This window comes from Bison bison, unplaced genomic scaffold (genome assembly GCF_000754665.1).
Source record: "Bison bison bison isolate TAMUID 2011002044 unplaced genomic scaffold, Bison_UMD1.0 scf7180017864180, whole genome shotgun sequence".
NCBI lineage: Eukaryota > Metazoa > Chordata > Mammalia > Artiodactyla > Bovidae > Bison > Bison bison.
In genome coordinates, this window is record NW_011494752.1 from 7,171,920 (window position 1) to 7,185,156 (window position 13,237).

At 55.9% G+C, this 13,237-nt stretch overlaps 1 protein-coding gene across 28 annotated transcripts in view; it reads left to right on the top strand.

The window, feature by feature from the left end:
* Window positions 1-13,237, top strand: part of CACNA1G (calcium channel, voltage-dependent, T type, alpha 1G subunit) — a 61,903-nt gene that overhangs the window by 44,179 nt on the left and 4,487 nt on the right. For 10 of the 28 annotated variants that reach the window (XM_010842813.1, XM_010842830.1, XM_010842815.1 and 7 more), the window contains 7 exons: window positions 6,657-6,808; window positions 7,569-7,678; window positions 8,384-8,517; window positions 8,803-8,873; window positions 9,000-9,078; window positions 9,170-9,291; window positions 9,628-9,981. In XM_010842813.1, coding sequence (XP_010841115.1) covers window positions 6,657-6,808; window positions 7,569-7,678; window positions 8,384-8,517; window positions 8,803-8,873; window positions 9,000-9,078; window positions 9,170-9,291; window positions 9,628-9,981 — 1,022 coding nt within the window. Of the gene's footprint in view, window positions 1-1,649; window positions 1,704-6,656; window positions 6,809-7,568; window positions 7,679-8,383; window positions 8,518-8,802; window positions 8,874-8,999; window positions 9,079-9,169; window positions 9,292-9,627; window positions 9,982-10,678; window positions 10,823-12,728; window positions 12,864-13,237 lie in introns of all 28 variants that reach the window. The other 18 variants (XM_010842810.1, XM_010842811.1, XM_010842829.1 and 15 more) reach the window with 8 other exon arrangements.

Genomic DNA, 13,237 nt, shown 5'->3' on the forward strand with positions numbered 1-13,237 from the left:
CCCACCCCCTCCCCACCTCCTTCCCCGCGAGAGCATGCCAGCCTTTAGAGCCTGCATGAAGCAGACCAGTTCAGCCCTGTGGGGTAGGGGAGCTCCCCTCTGCGGGCCTCCCGGTCTCAGCATCATGCTCCCCAGATGATGCCAACGGGAGCTGATGCACAGTCCCTCCCAGCCTGACTCCGAGAGGAGCCTCATGGGGTGAAAACCCCACTTCATTGCCCTGTGCCTGTATCCAGGGACCCTGACCTTGGCACTTGGCACCTTACCCACCCCACAGTTGGTGAGCAAACACCTTCAACCTGTGGCTGCCCAGTGTCTGTAGCTGATGGGCAAGGCCTTGGCAGACCATGCAGATGGGCCGTGGCGTGCAAACCTCAGGCCGCTCCTTTCTCCCTGTTTCCAGCAAAACTCCCTGGATTCCTGACTGTCTTTTTTTTTTTTTTTTTCGCTAAGCTGTTCAAAAATACCCACCCAGCTCAGGGAGGGTCTGAGGTCACAGGAACTCTAAACTCATGACACTCTGGCCTTAGACCCTTTAGCCCTTCATCTACGACCTCCAACACCTCTTGCCATTGACCGGGTGAGGCCCCTACCCCAGGCCTCCTCACACTCCTACTATGGGTGGCCAAGACTAAGAGAAAGACTGCAGATTCCCGGACACAAGGCGTGAGTGCGGGTCCTGTTGTGTCCCCGTGTGTCTCCAGGTGTGTCTGCACTCGAGTCGCCTCCCAATCTCAGGGCTCCTGCCTGTCTGTCTGGTGCTCAGCAATCAATCAGCGTAACTCTCTTTCAGTCGCCCACGTCTCTCCAAGTGTCTTTATGTGTGGGTTTTTCTAAGCTTTTGTGTGTCTGTCTCTGTTTCGTCTGCGGGTTTTCCCTCTTCTCTCCACCCTTTCACAAGCCGTCTTCCTTACGCTGATAAGATGTATGTGGTGCTCTGCGTTTTCCCTTTGGTTTGTTACAATGTGAGCACTATCAAGCAGGCGGAGGGCTGTGGTGCCCCAGCCCCTGGCTCTAGGGCATCTGGAGCCAGGGGAGGGCTGTTGGGGGCTGTGAAATGGAAGCGGGCGGGACAGAGCTGATGCGCCCTGTGAGAGGGGCTGCTCCAGGGTGAGGACTCTGGCCTCTAGGCAGCAGCCCTGGATAGGGGTCCCAACTTTGTTCCTGGTGGACGACTGAGGCCGAGCAGGTGTACTGCCCCCAGCAGCCATGCTCCCACCCCGCTCCGTCTGCCCCTCCTTGCAGTCTGTCTTCTCGGCAGGACATCTGCAGATGGAACTCTTTTGGCAGGAGGTACCTGTGGCCCTGCCTGACCAGCTGGCTCCCTTTCTGGGGTCTGCAGCCTTCTCGGGTGCAGCTGAGGCCACAGCACGGGGAGTGGACATCTGTTCCGAGGACAGGCTTCCTCCTCTCCTCGTGCCTCTGACTCCCTGCCCCTGTGACCCTAATGAGCTGGCCAAATTGCTCAGCTTCCTCAAGTGCCCTGTGTCCGAGCCTGGGGCTGGTACTTAGGACCCGACACCCTTGCTCAGCATGCCCTATTCATAGGCAGAGTGAGGGTCACAGCCCAGGGGAAGCAAGCTGCCGAGGGGGCCCTGCCCAGCCCACCTGGTCCGGCCAGTGACCGATGTCGTGTTTCATTCTTTTAGATCTAATGCTGGACGATGTAATTGCTTCCGGCAGCTCAGCCAGCGCGGCGCCAGGTACTGCGTCTGGGGTTGTGGGTTCCAGGGTATGGCCCCGGGCGGTCAGGCCCACATCATGTGTGCGGGCATCCTCTTTGCTCCCTCTCCATGGCTCACTGATTCTGTCTTCTCAGGGTGAGGGGTTCTGGGTTCTGTGGTGTCCCGTAGGCCTGTGCTAGCCGGACAGGAGGTGAGGGCCTTATCACTCCCCTCCAGCCAACTTCTCTTGGTGGACCCTCCTTATCTGGCCAGCTTTTGAGGCCCTGCTCCCGGCCCTCTGCCACCTCTTCCCATTCCTGTTCCTCCTCCTGGGTCACACAGTTCGATGATTAGAGCTGCAAATCTCTCCCGCCTCCCTTTGTCTGAACGGGAGACTTTGATCCAAGCAAGCAGGATGAGAGGAGCAGAGAGGGAAAGGATTTGTTTCAAAAATGTAACAATGAATAATTGAACAGACTCATTAATAGTTAAGTAATCACAGGGGCCACATCATTGCTACAAACAGCAGGAATTGGGACTGGAAGATCTGAGTTAGCCACAAGCTTCTCCCCCAAAAGCCAAAGATTTGGGAGTGAGTTGGGTCATTTTCTTTGAGAGCTGTGTCTCTGGGAGGGCCCTCCTGGTTTTGCCTGCACCCTCCCCCACCACCCCCCACCAGTCCTCTGGCCCCTGCTCTCCCAACACGGCCTCCAGACAGTGGTTCAGAGGTTCTGAGAATCTGTGAAGTGTTGTGGGGCCTCATTACAGCCTCCAATGTCTCCACCCCACAGTTCCCAACCTGATTGTCCCTAAGGGCCCCCCTTGTCATCTTCTACAACAGACCCCACAATGTAAAAGATCTTCTCTGAAGTTGAGAGCATGTCAGTAATGACTTTGTTTCACTGGTTTTCCTAATCAAAGACACATCTAATTGCTAATCAGGACTTATGAGCTGCAGAAGCTTTCACATTGAACGATGGTAAAGACCATTTTGCCGTTAAATTAGTCTGTGGGGTCTTAGCACAGGCGTGTGTATGATTGCATGTAAGCTTTTTAAAATATTGAAAAGAACCTCAGGACCCCCATGTGACTGCCTCCTCAGGCTGTTGAGGGCTTGGGACTCCAGACTGGGAACCATGGGCTGTACCTTTCTCTACTTTTCCAAATTCCCTCAGAAGCCAGGCTCCTGCAGACACTACCCTGTGGGTGCTGGGCTGCCTGATCAAAGGGGAACCCCTGAGCTGCCATTTGAGAGGTCATGCCTGGGGCCCTGGGTGGGATGATGATGTTTGGCATTGAGAGACCACCCGGGGGCTCAGGAGGCTCCAGCCAAGTTTTATCTGGGTTGCCTGGGCCCACATCTCTGAATTGGGCTGTACTGTGAGTTCCTAATGTTAAGGAATGAGAGGAGGGTGAGGGGACGTGGCCTTCAGCTCCTCCCTTATGGGTTCACCTGGTCTGCACGCTGATGTGTCCACACAAACACACTCGCACCAGAACACCATGGGTCTGGCTTCAGAGGCTTCTCCCCCAAGAGTCAACCCATGCGGATTTCCATGGCCCCTGAGACCATCTTCTGACACACCCACTTAATGATAAGCACTCTCTTGACTCTCATACTGCACCCCCTTCTGGGGACATTCTGCCATGGTCATGTGGGCACAGGCAGGTATATACACTGGTTACAATAGTGTCTCACCTTTCCCGCTGGTGATGAAGACTCGGAGGCCCCAGACAAGGGCTCAGACCACCCCATCCCTCTTACCTAAACCTGTTGTTCTGCGTGGTCTATACTAGAGTTTTTCAAACTTTCCTGTGCCTAAGAATCCCCCATAACATGTATAATATCATGTATGAAAGAAAAAAAAAAAAGAATCCCCCAGAGGACATAACCGAGCCCCACCTTAGAAACTCTCACAGTGGTCCAGGGTAGGACCTGAGCGTCTGCATCTCCAGTCAGCTTACAAGGCATGGCAATGCTGGTGCATCAGGGTACCCAATGGTGTGATGGGGATGAAGCCACACCCACTAGTCTGGAGTTGCTGGAATCAAACGTGTGCACCATACTTCCCTGCCAGCACCTCTGCCACCCTGTGCTGCCCCCAGCAGGAGCAGAACAGCCAGATCCCAGGGAAAGGCTGAAGGGAAGAGTCTGCTTATCAGGAAAAAGACCTGATGAGACACCTCGGTCCAGCCCAGCTTCCAAGTGGAGGGAGAAAACGGGGCTGCCTCCAGCACCAGATCGGCTCCCCTCGGCCTCCTGTGGCACCTGCCTCCAACTTGCCCTCTCTCCTTTTACCAGGACCCACTGATCAGGCCTGGCTACAGCAGCTGAAGTTGGCCTCTGTCGTGGGGGCCGGTGTCCCTAGGAGTGACCCCTGCCTTCTTCCTATTCCACCACTCCCCTTTGCAAACCCTCTGCCCTGGCTGTGCCCCGGGCTCCCAGTGACCCCTACTAACTCACTGTGCCTATGGCTCTCACTCACAGCCTTGCGCCCCCTCCTGCACCTCTCCTCTACTCCCGCTCCTGACTGGGGGCTGGGCAGTCCTGGGGGGTGCTCTTCTCCTCACTGTCTGCCTCTGGTATTTTCTCTGCCTAAGGTAACTCATACAGGTAGGAGGCAGGGAGACAGGGCCAGGGTAGCCGAAGTGCCAGTGACCACCGGTCAAGATCCCCTCCTGGGCTACAGCTGGAGTTGGTAGAGCAGCAGGCCCACCCAAGGCTCTGCCCAGGGGGTCTCAGTCTCTTCTCTGAGCCCGGGTTCTTGTCTGCAGAACCGAGGGCCAGGGACAAAACAGATGACATCATCCGGAGCGCAATAGTGAGAGCCTTTGGGCAAACTTCGAGGGCACCCTCTGGGCCAAAGCCCCAAGGCTTTGTGTCCAAACCCACCTGGCAGCTGGTGAGGGGCTCTTCAGGTACTGGCTTGGTCGCCTCCTTACAATGTGTACATAACTAACTTTTTGATGGGCCTCCTCTCTCTCTCTGTAAAACAAAGGGATTGGCCAAGGAGATGCTTATCAGGTTGGCCCTGGTGCACTTTGGACCTGGGCTCTAATGGAGGGATTTCTGGCAGCCTTGGCACCTGCTGCTCTGGGGTCAGGGCTGAGGGTAGAGGGGTTCTGTACACACCTCAAGGGCCTGGGACTGGTCTCTGTGAACAGATGCCCTGCCTCAGTCGTCCTACCCCACCTTCCCTCTGGGCCTCCACCTGCTCCTTGGCTCCTAGAGCAAGACCAGGAGGAGGCAGCAGCAGCTCCATCTGGCCTGGGGCTGCCTACAGGGACAGACTGGGGTGACAGGGGAGGGGGGACTCTCTAACCTGTCCTCTGCATTGTCTCAGCTAATAACAGGGCTAATAAGGAGCCGCTTTTTCTAACCTAATTGTATTCAAACATTTTAGTTAATTCTCCATTCATATTTTAGCATAATGGGATCGAGTGCTCTCGGCACTTATGGAGATTAATGCAGAGAAAGAGTTCCAGCTGCTAAGGCAACGCTGGGCGACTAGCGCCCTCTTGTTCTGTGGGTACTGAAGGAAGGAAGGAAGAGGCTGGCTCACCAGGTCTACCTGCCGTGATCGCATCGTTGTGTGGATGACCTGTGGCCTTATGTTGTCCCCTGTCCCTGGCCTCTCCACCCCCATCTCCCTGGGGGCCCAAAGGGCCGCCTGAGCAAAGTCATGGTTGGCTGGCCCATCTCTGGAAACAAAAATATGGCCTAAAGCACCCTACAGTGCACCAGAACACTGGGACTTTCTGCCTCTCGGTTATCCACACCTCAAGGCTGATGCTGGAGCGCGGCAGCTGGTGAGGCTGAATGGGAGCTCTCGGGTACTCTTCTTCCTTCGGCCTTTGGTGGGGGTCCACCCAGGCCACTCCTTGCCTCAGTTTACCTCTCTGTTTAATAGTCCTGCATGGGAAAGGACAGTTATAACCAAGCTGGTCTGAGCCAAAGCTTCCTGCCGCCCTGGCACAGTCCTCAGAGGCTACAGCCCTGGCTGGCTTCCGCCGTAGACTTCCTGAGGGGGAAGAGCTGTCTGGGACCTGAGGTTGCCCCAAGGCCCCCATGCGGTGCCTCTTCTTTCTTTGTGGCTGCCTCTGATGACATGTATCCCCAACTTGGTATGGCCTTTCCTCACACCTGGAGGAGGGGCCCCCTGTAATCTCCTGCCCCCAGATTTGTTCTGCCTGCTTAGTAGGTCAACCTGGTATGATAATTTTTATAACTAAGTGGTTCACTAATTACAAGAGAAATACGATGCCTCTGACAGATCTCAGACAGTGCTTCCTGCTTCCAGCCCAGCCTGCAGGGGAAGCTGCCCTGGTCCCCAGGAGCAGACTGGGCACTGCCTCATTAGAAACTGGGTGAGCCCTGTGGCCTCCCCTCTGCCCTCTCCCGAATGAGGGTTCAGGAGTCCCAGGCCCTGCCCCCACCGTGGGAGGCCCTCTGAGCGGGTCAGTGCAGTCAGCCAAGAAGACGTCCAATTTCCAATCTCCAGTTTTATCTCCAAATCCCAGCTCTGTTGTAATCTCCTCTGCTCCCCTCAAGAGTCTAAGCTCGGTAAAGGAGTAAGAGCCTTCACCTCTCCATTGATGGAGCTTCCTCTGAAGCCAATAAGATCAGTTGTTTTTCGTCTATTGATCAGACCTTACTGCAGAACACCAAGTCGAGGGTGTTACGAGGGGCTGCTGGATTTTGGAGGCTGCCTCAGGGAGGGGGCTCACCCGGTGTCTACTGTGGGTGGGGAGCTCCGCATGTCCTGACCCCTTCTGTGCCCAACCACAGCCAGTAGAACAAATGCTTGAAGGGGAAACACCAAGAGAGGGGCTCCTGCCCAAAAAGAGCAGTACGTGGAGCGCGAGGATGCTGATGACGCTGGAATGTTTCAGCTCTGGCATTAGAGGCTGGTGGCTGTCAGGGACTGTGGGTGGAGGGGGCACAGTGGACAGGGCCCAATGGCTGCTCTGTTCTCCCTGCTGCCCCACCAGAAGCCCAGTGCAAACCCTACTACTCAGACTACTCCCGCTTCCGGCTCCTCGTCCACCACCTGTGTACCAGCCACTACCTGGATCTCTTCATCACGGGTGTCATTGGGCTGAACGTGGTCACTATGGCCATGGAGCACTACCAGCAGCCCCAGGTAGGACTGAGTGACCGGCCCTCTGGGCCCCACCTCGTCATGAGCCTGTGGGTGAAGCTAACCCAGCCCGAGTCAGGGCACCTCGGGCCAGTGCTTGGCCCCCTACAGGGGATCCTCTGGCACCACTTGCAGGGACTTGTGAAGGTCAGTCTTGTCTTGGTTTTACAGGTGAGGACAGTGAGGCTCAGAGAGGTTAGTTGACTTGACCAACTAACTGGGAAGTGAAGGACCTGGATTCTTCACCCAGCAGATATTTGTTACCTTAAATAAATAAAGATGTTCAGTGTTCTTGACCTGTGAGGATACAGAAGGCAGATCTGTGTCTACTCTTTTGGAATTTAGATTCTAGTCAGTATCCAGCTCCAGACCTCACCTGTGCTCTTGCTACTTCTGAAATCAGCTTCCATCATCTGCCTTCCACATCTTAGTTCTCCCATCTGTAAATAGGGACACTGAATTGACAACGCAAAGACCCCTTTCACTTCTAGCATTCCGTGCCTTCCAGCACATTCTCATGTGATCTCCTCACCATCCCTCAAGGAGAGAGATCTTTCAACACAGAGTTTGGATCATACCTGTGAATGAGAAACCTCCTCTATCCTAGAGTGGTGGCCAATGATCAGCCATCATGGTGAGAAGGGAGCAAAGTTCCCCTTAGACTCACCCTGTCTCCCAGATCTGGGAGGAATGATGGAAGGATCAGGACGGGCATCTTCCCTGGGCCTTAAGAGATCTTGCATCTTGCCCCCATCCCTGCCAGATCCTGGATGAGGCTCTGAAGATCTGCAACTATATCTTCACTGTCATCTTTGTCTTGGAGTCAGTTTTCAAACTGGTGGCCTTTGGCTTTCGACGGTTCTTCCAGGACAGGTAAGGGGAGTGGGGGTGAGGGATGGAGGAGTGGGCACATGTTTCCCAGGGAGATGCCCCAGAGGATCTAGTGCCTGAAGACCTTTCTTGACTCTTGGGGTTCAGACTCCACTCCAGGACCTATGCAGGGCTGATGGTGCAGTGTGGGTGGGGGGATATCCAGGGCCTGGGAAATGGGAGGGGAGAGAGGGAGCCTGCTGAGAAAGGGCCTGGGAACAGCGAAAATCAGTGTGGCCTAGACTGGAGCCAGACTGCCTGGACCAGATCTGAATCCTGGCTCTACCATTTAGACGCTGGTAACTTTGGGTAAGTTACTTAAGTTACTTAATCTCTCCCAGTTTCTTCAGCTGTAGAATGGGATATAATAACTGTATCTACATCACAGAGTTGTGAAGATTTTGAGTTCCTATTTGTAAAGTCTATCAAATAGCACTTGACACAGAGCAAATACCATAAAAGTACTAGACAAAACAGCAAATGAATGAAGATGAAAAGCAGAGGGGCTAGAACTAACGTCCTAACCCTACCTGTGGTACCACCTGGCTGTGTGACCGTAGCTAAACCACACCTTCTCTGCAGGATGGACAGGCTGGACAGGCTGACCTCCACTCTCCTTTCTGTGGCTGAGAATGTGCCACTCACGTTGCCACAACTACCCCCTCCTCTGCAGTGCCCCCTTCAGGGAGCTGTGTCCTGGGCTTTCAGGTGGAACCAGCTGGACCTGGCCATTGTGCTGCTGTCCATCATGGGCATCACACTGGAGGAGATTGAGGTCAATGCCTCGCTGCCCATCAACCCCACCATCATCCGCATCATGAGGGTGCTGCGTATTGCCCGAGGTCAGTGCCAGCTGCCTGCCCACCATGGCCACTCTTCCGGAGTGACCTGCTCAAGGGGAGACAGCAGAGGTCAGCTCTGACTGGCTAGGGAGGAGGAGGGTGTGGGTTCCATGAGCCTTTCTTCTAGCCTCTGCCTAAGGGGAAGGGTGGGGGTGAAGCCACGGCAGCCTGGCTGGCTGGGGCTGGCTCTCCCACCAGCCCCAGCCCCGGCCCTGGCCCTGGCTCCACCAGCTGTGTGACCTGGGACCTAGAAGGGCTAGCTCATGACATTGCTCTGTTCTGCAGTGCTAAAGCTACTGAAGATGGCTGTGGGCATGCGGGCACTCCTGGACACAGTGATGCAGGCCCTGCCCCAGGTAGCTGGGAGGTGGGAGTGGGTGGGAAAGGTCCTCTCGGGAAGGAGAGGGTGCTCTCCAAAGGGGTGGGGGGAGCTGGCTCAGAGATCTAGCGGCACCTTTTCCATTGCTTTTCCTCTCTTCCAGGTGGGGAACTTGGGACTTCTCTTCATGTTGTTGTTTTTCATCTTTGCAGCTCTGGGCGTGGAGCTCTTTGGAGATCTGGGTGAGTTGGGGTAGGGAGGGCAGAGGAGCCAGGGCTGGAGACTCAGGGACTCCTGGGCTAACTAAGCCTCTCTCCCTTCCCTCCTCCTCAGAGTGTGATGAGACGCACCCCTGCGAGGGCCTGGGCCGGCATGCCACCTTTCGGAACTTTGGCATGGCCTTCTTGACCCTCTTCCGAGTCTCCACAGGTGACAACTGGAATGGCATCATGAAGGTGAGAGCCCCCCACAGTGAGGCCCCTCCCAGGGCTGGCTCTGGCCTCAAGGAGACAGCCCCACTTCTTGGCTCAGGTGGAAGTCGATGTGAATAAAAGCATGTAACCTTCCACCCTCCATGCTGGAACACTCCGGGACTCCCTCTCCCCAAGACATTCTCTAACTCACACCTCCCAGGACAGTGGCTCATGCTCTTTTGCCCCTCGGACACCATCACGCCCTCCTCCTGCCCTTCCTTGTTCCCCTGCAAAGCTCTGTGACACTGGAGACCTGACTTCCTGTGAAAGCTCTGTCCACTGCCCTCCCAACCTCACTCCTCTAACCTGCCTCCCCAGGACACCCTCCGGGACTGTGACCAGGAGTCCACCTGCTACAACACGGTCATCTCCCCCATCTACTTCGTTTCCTTCGTGCTGACAGCCCAGTTTGTGCTGGTCAACGTGGTCATTGCCGTGCTGATGAAGCATCTGGAGGAGAGCAACAAGGAGGCCAAGGAGGAGGCCGAGCTGGAGGCTGAACTGGAGCTAGAGATGAAGACGCTCAGCCCACAAGCCCCCTCACCACTGGGCAGCCCCTTCCTCTGGCCTGGGGTTGAGGGCCCCGACAGCCCTGGCAGCCCCAAACCTGGGGCCCCACATGCCACACCCCACACTGGAGCAGCCTCCCGCTTCTCCCTGGAGCACCCCATGGTGAGCAGAGACCCCCGCTCCGGCTCTAGGGAATGTGGAACAGAGACGGGTGGTGTGGGTGCTCAGTTGGTGGGTGGCGCACAGGGAGCAGGCAGCAAGCAGACCCTAGGGCTCCTCCTGAATCACCTGACCCTCCTGCCTCGATGTGGAGAGGTAAGCAGGCCCTTGGCTGTCCCCAGAGATGGCTGCCCACACTTGCAGCGTGGGGCCACCCCAGCAAGCCACTGGCACACTTGCTGGCTCATCTGTCCCGGTGCCTCCAGCTTGGCTGGGGCTTCCCTTCCTGGCTTTTAGGGTCAAGGTTATTTTCTGTTTCCTACCTGTTTCTCTCTTACCCTTGCCCTGATTTTGCCAAACGTCTTTCCTCCCCCACCCTCAACCTGCCTGATGCCATCTCTCAATCCTTCTTCCTGATCTTTTCTTTCTTTCCCCTTCTCTCCCTCTGGGCTCCCCTGTTTTCCATCTCCTATCTCTCCTTCCTCCTCCCACACCTCTCTCTTGCCCACCTTCCCCACTGCCCCCTTTCTCTCTCTCTCTGTTGTTATTGTTATGTGTGTGTGCGCATATGTGTACATATATGTGACTTCCTCTTTTTCTCTGTCTCTCCTCAATCCCTGCCACGACACTTCCCATCACTGCTCCTCTGACCCTCACTCCCCTGACTCTTTGGCTCCCCTTATGGGCTGGTCCTCCCCAGGACAGACAGCTGTTTGACACCATATCCCTGCTGATCCAGGGCTCCCTGGATGGGGAGCTGAAGCTGATGGACGAGCTGGCAGGCCCATGGGGCCAGCCCTCTGCCTTCCCTCCTGCCCGCAGCCCAGGCGGCTCCGACCCACAGGTTACTGTGTCCCTGTGCTGTGCCCTTTCCCCTGACTGTGCTGGGCTGTGCCATGCTGTGCCATGCTTCTGGGGAGGTGGGGCTGTCTCCTGCCCACTGGGTGTTTGGGGAAAAAACAGCTTTACCTCAGTTGAACTGGGCGTGGCAGGAGGTGGCCAGGGGTTCTTCAGGCTGAGATCCACCTCTGGAACACATAGTTGGAAGGTAGGGATGCTGAGATAACACTTTGGAGGGAGAAGAATAGATGGAGGAGGGGTTTGGAGAGGGTAATCGTCAGAAAGAACCCGGAAGAAAAGAGGAGCAGAAGACGAGTTGGCAGTGGGTTAGCAGATGGTCAGAGTGATGAACAAGATCCAGGAGAGAGGTGCTTTGGGGATGAGTGCAGGTGTCTAGGGGACCCACTGAGGGACATGTCTTAGGCCGCAGTCTGCTTCTTCCCTGTATCCACTGCCCTCCCCACTAGTTCTGTTTGGTGGCCTTTTAAGCTATGGAAAGCGCTGGGCACGGTGGATGCTATCTGCAGCCAGTGGCTTCTGACCTGGCCCTGAGAGGGGATGGAAGGCTCCGGTCAGGAGTGGGTTCAAGGACCTCGTTTGAAATAGGACTTGGCTTCTTCCCCAAGCCTTGCATCTTCCCACAGCAGCACATGCTTTTCTCCTCCAATCCCATCTCAGTGCAGTCTTCTGCTTCCTGGGGTTCTCTTCCTTCTCCTCCTGGGACCTGTCTCACCACCTGTGACCCCCTCCACTTGGAGGTGCACCCCAAAACCCTCCTCCTAAGTCAGGGACTGCAGGAAAGCCCCTGGTAGACCCAGAGTGGAAGCAAGGAGACAAGTTTCAGCTGTAGATAGAAAGCCTAGTGTTCCATGGGCCATGATGGATGATGGGGTGGGCAGGCAGGTTCCCAGTACCTGGGACACCTGTTAGCCTGATCAAAGAAATGGACGGTGATCCTTAAATAGGAAGGGACCTTGCTCTAGGGTTCCTGACCTCTTGTTGGATTCAGGCTCAGATAGACTATAGGGTCCTGAACCTGGCAGTGACCTAGAATGGTCCCTGAGAGATCAAGTCCATTCCTGAGTCCTCTCATCCTGAAGGAAGGTCATGGGGAAAGGTGCTGGGGGAGAAGAAGATGTTGAGAAGGTGACCAGGCAGTCAGCTCATCTGGGAGGCATGGCCCCACTCTCCCCCAGGGTGTTGCAGGCACTGAAGCCCAGCTGCAGATCCCAGGTGAGCCAGCCAGATGGGGCACTAGCCCAACTGAGTGTGCCCAATTCAGGCCAGCGACAGGAGAGCCCTCCCAGAACCCAGGCTGGAAAGGGCAGGTGGAGGAGGGCCCAGGAGGGGAGATGCCAGCATTCGGGGGCAGGCCAAGTCCGGCCAGGCTTTTGGAAGCAGAGGGAATAGGCAGAAAGCGGTCGTCAGGCTGGCAGCTTTGTCCCCAGCACCCCCTACGCTGCTCTGTCTTGCTGGGAGCAGAGAGGCGCTTTGCGGGCCTTTCTTCTTCTTTTTTTTTTTCTGGTATCTTCTTTATAAGAGTCAGAAGCCCTCCCAGCTCCCTGCTCCCTCCCTGGATGGTGGTCATGTGGGAGGGGCTGTCAAGATTCCTGCAGCATCTTTAGAACGTGTTTCCATGTCTCCTCGCTTTGTCAGTGTTTGCTCCAGCTCTCTGGCGCCTGTGCAGCCTCTCTGATCAGAGCAGGGGTTTGAAGTAGGGGTGGGGGGGAGGTGCTCTCAGTTTACTTGGGAAAGGGGTGGGAAGAGAGAAAGGAGGGACTTACTCCTTATGCTCTGTGAGCAATGGGAAAAGAGGGGCTCTCTGTGTGTGTGTGCATGTGTGTGTGTGCACATGTGAGAGCACGCACTGTCCTGGTTTCTTATGCCTGATCATCTCTCTCCCTGTCTAGATCCCTCTAGCTGAGATGGAGGCTCTGTCTTTGACGTCAGAGATTGTGTCTGAACTGTCCTGCTCTCTAGCTCTGACGGATGACTGTCTGCCTGATGACACTCACACACTCTTACTTAGTGCCCTGGCGAGCAATGTACATACACACAGCCCCCCGCTGCTCCCCAGCCCCCCAGGGGCAGGCTGACTGCAGGGGCTCCGGATCCCTCCCCCTCACTCTGCCGCCAGCCCTACCCTGAGGCAGCACTTAGTGTCCCAGGCTTTACTAATGTCCCCCACTGTGGACAAAGAAATAAGATTTAACTGGGGCCTTGCCCAGAGGGCCCAGGGGCAGCAGTTGTGAAAGGGTTAATCCAGATACCCAAGAGTGACCGAGCTCAACTCAGAGGTGTTATCAGACAGCTGACCAGCATGCCTGTCTGGCCACAGAGTTGGTTTGTGTATTTGGAGCCCCATGCAGGCCAGCCCTCCCCCTCCCTGCACCCCTCCTTCCCACCTCCCCTTCCCACC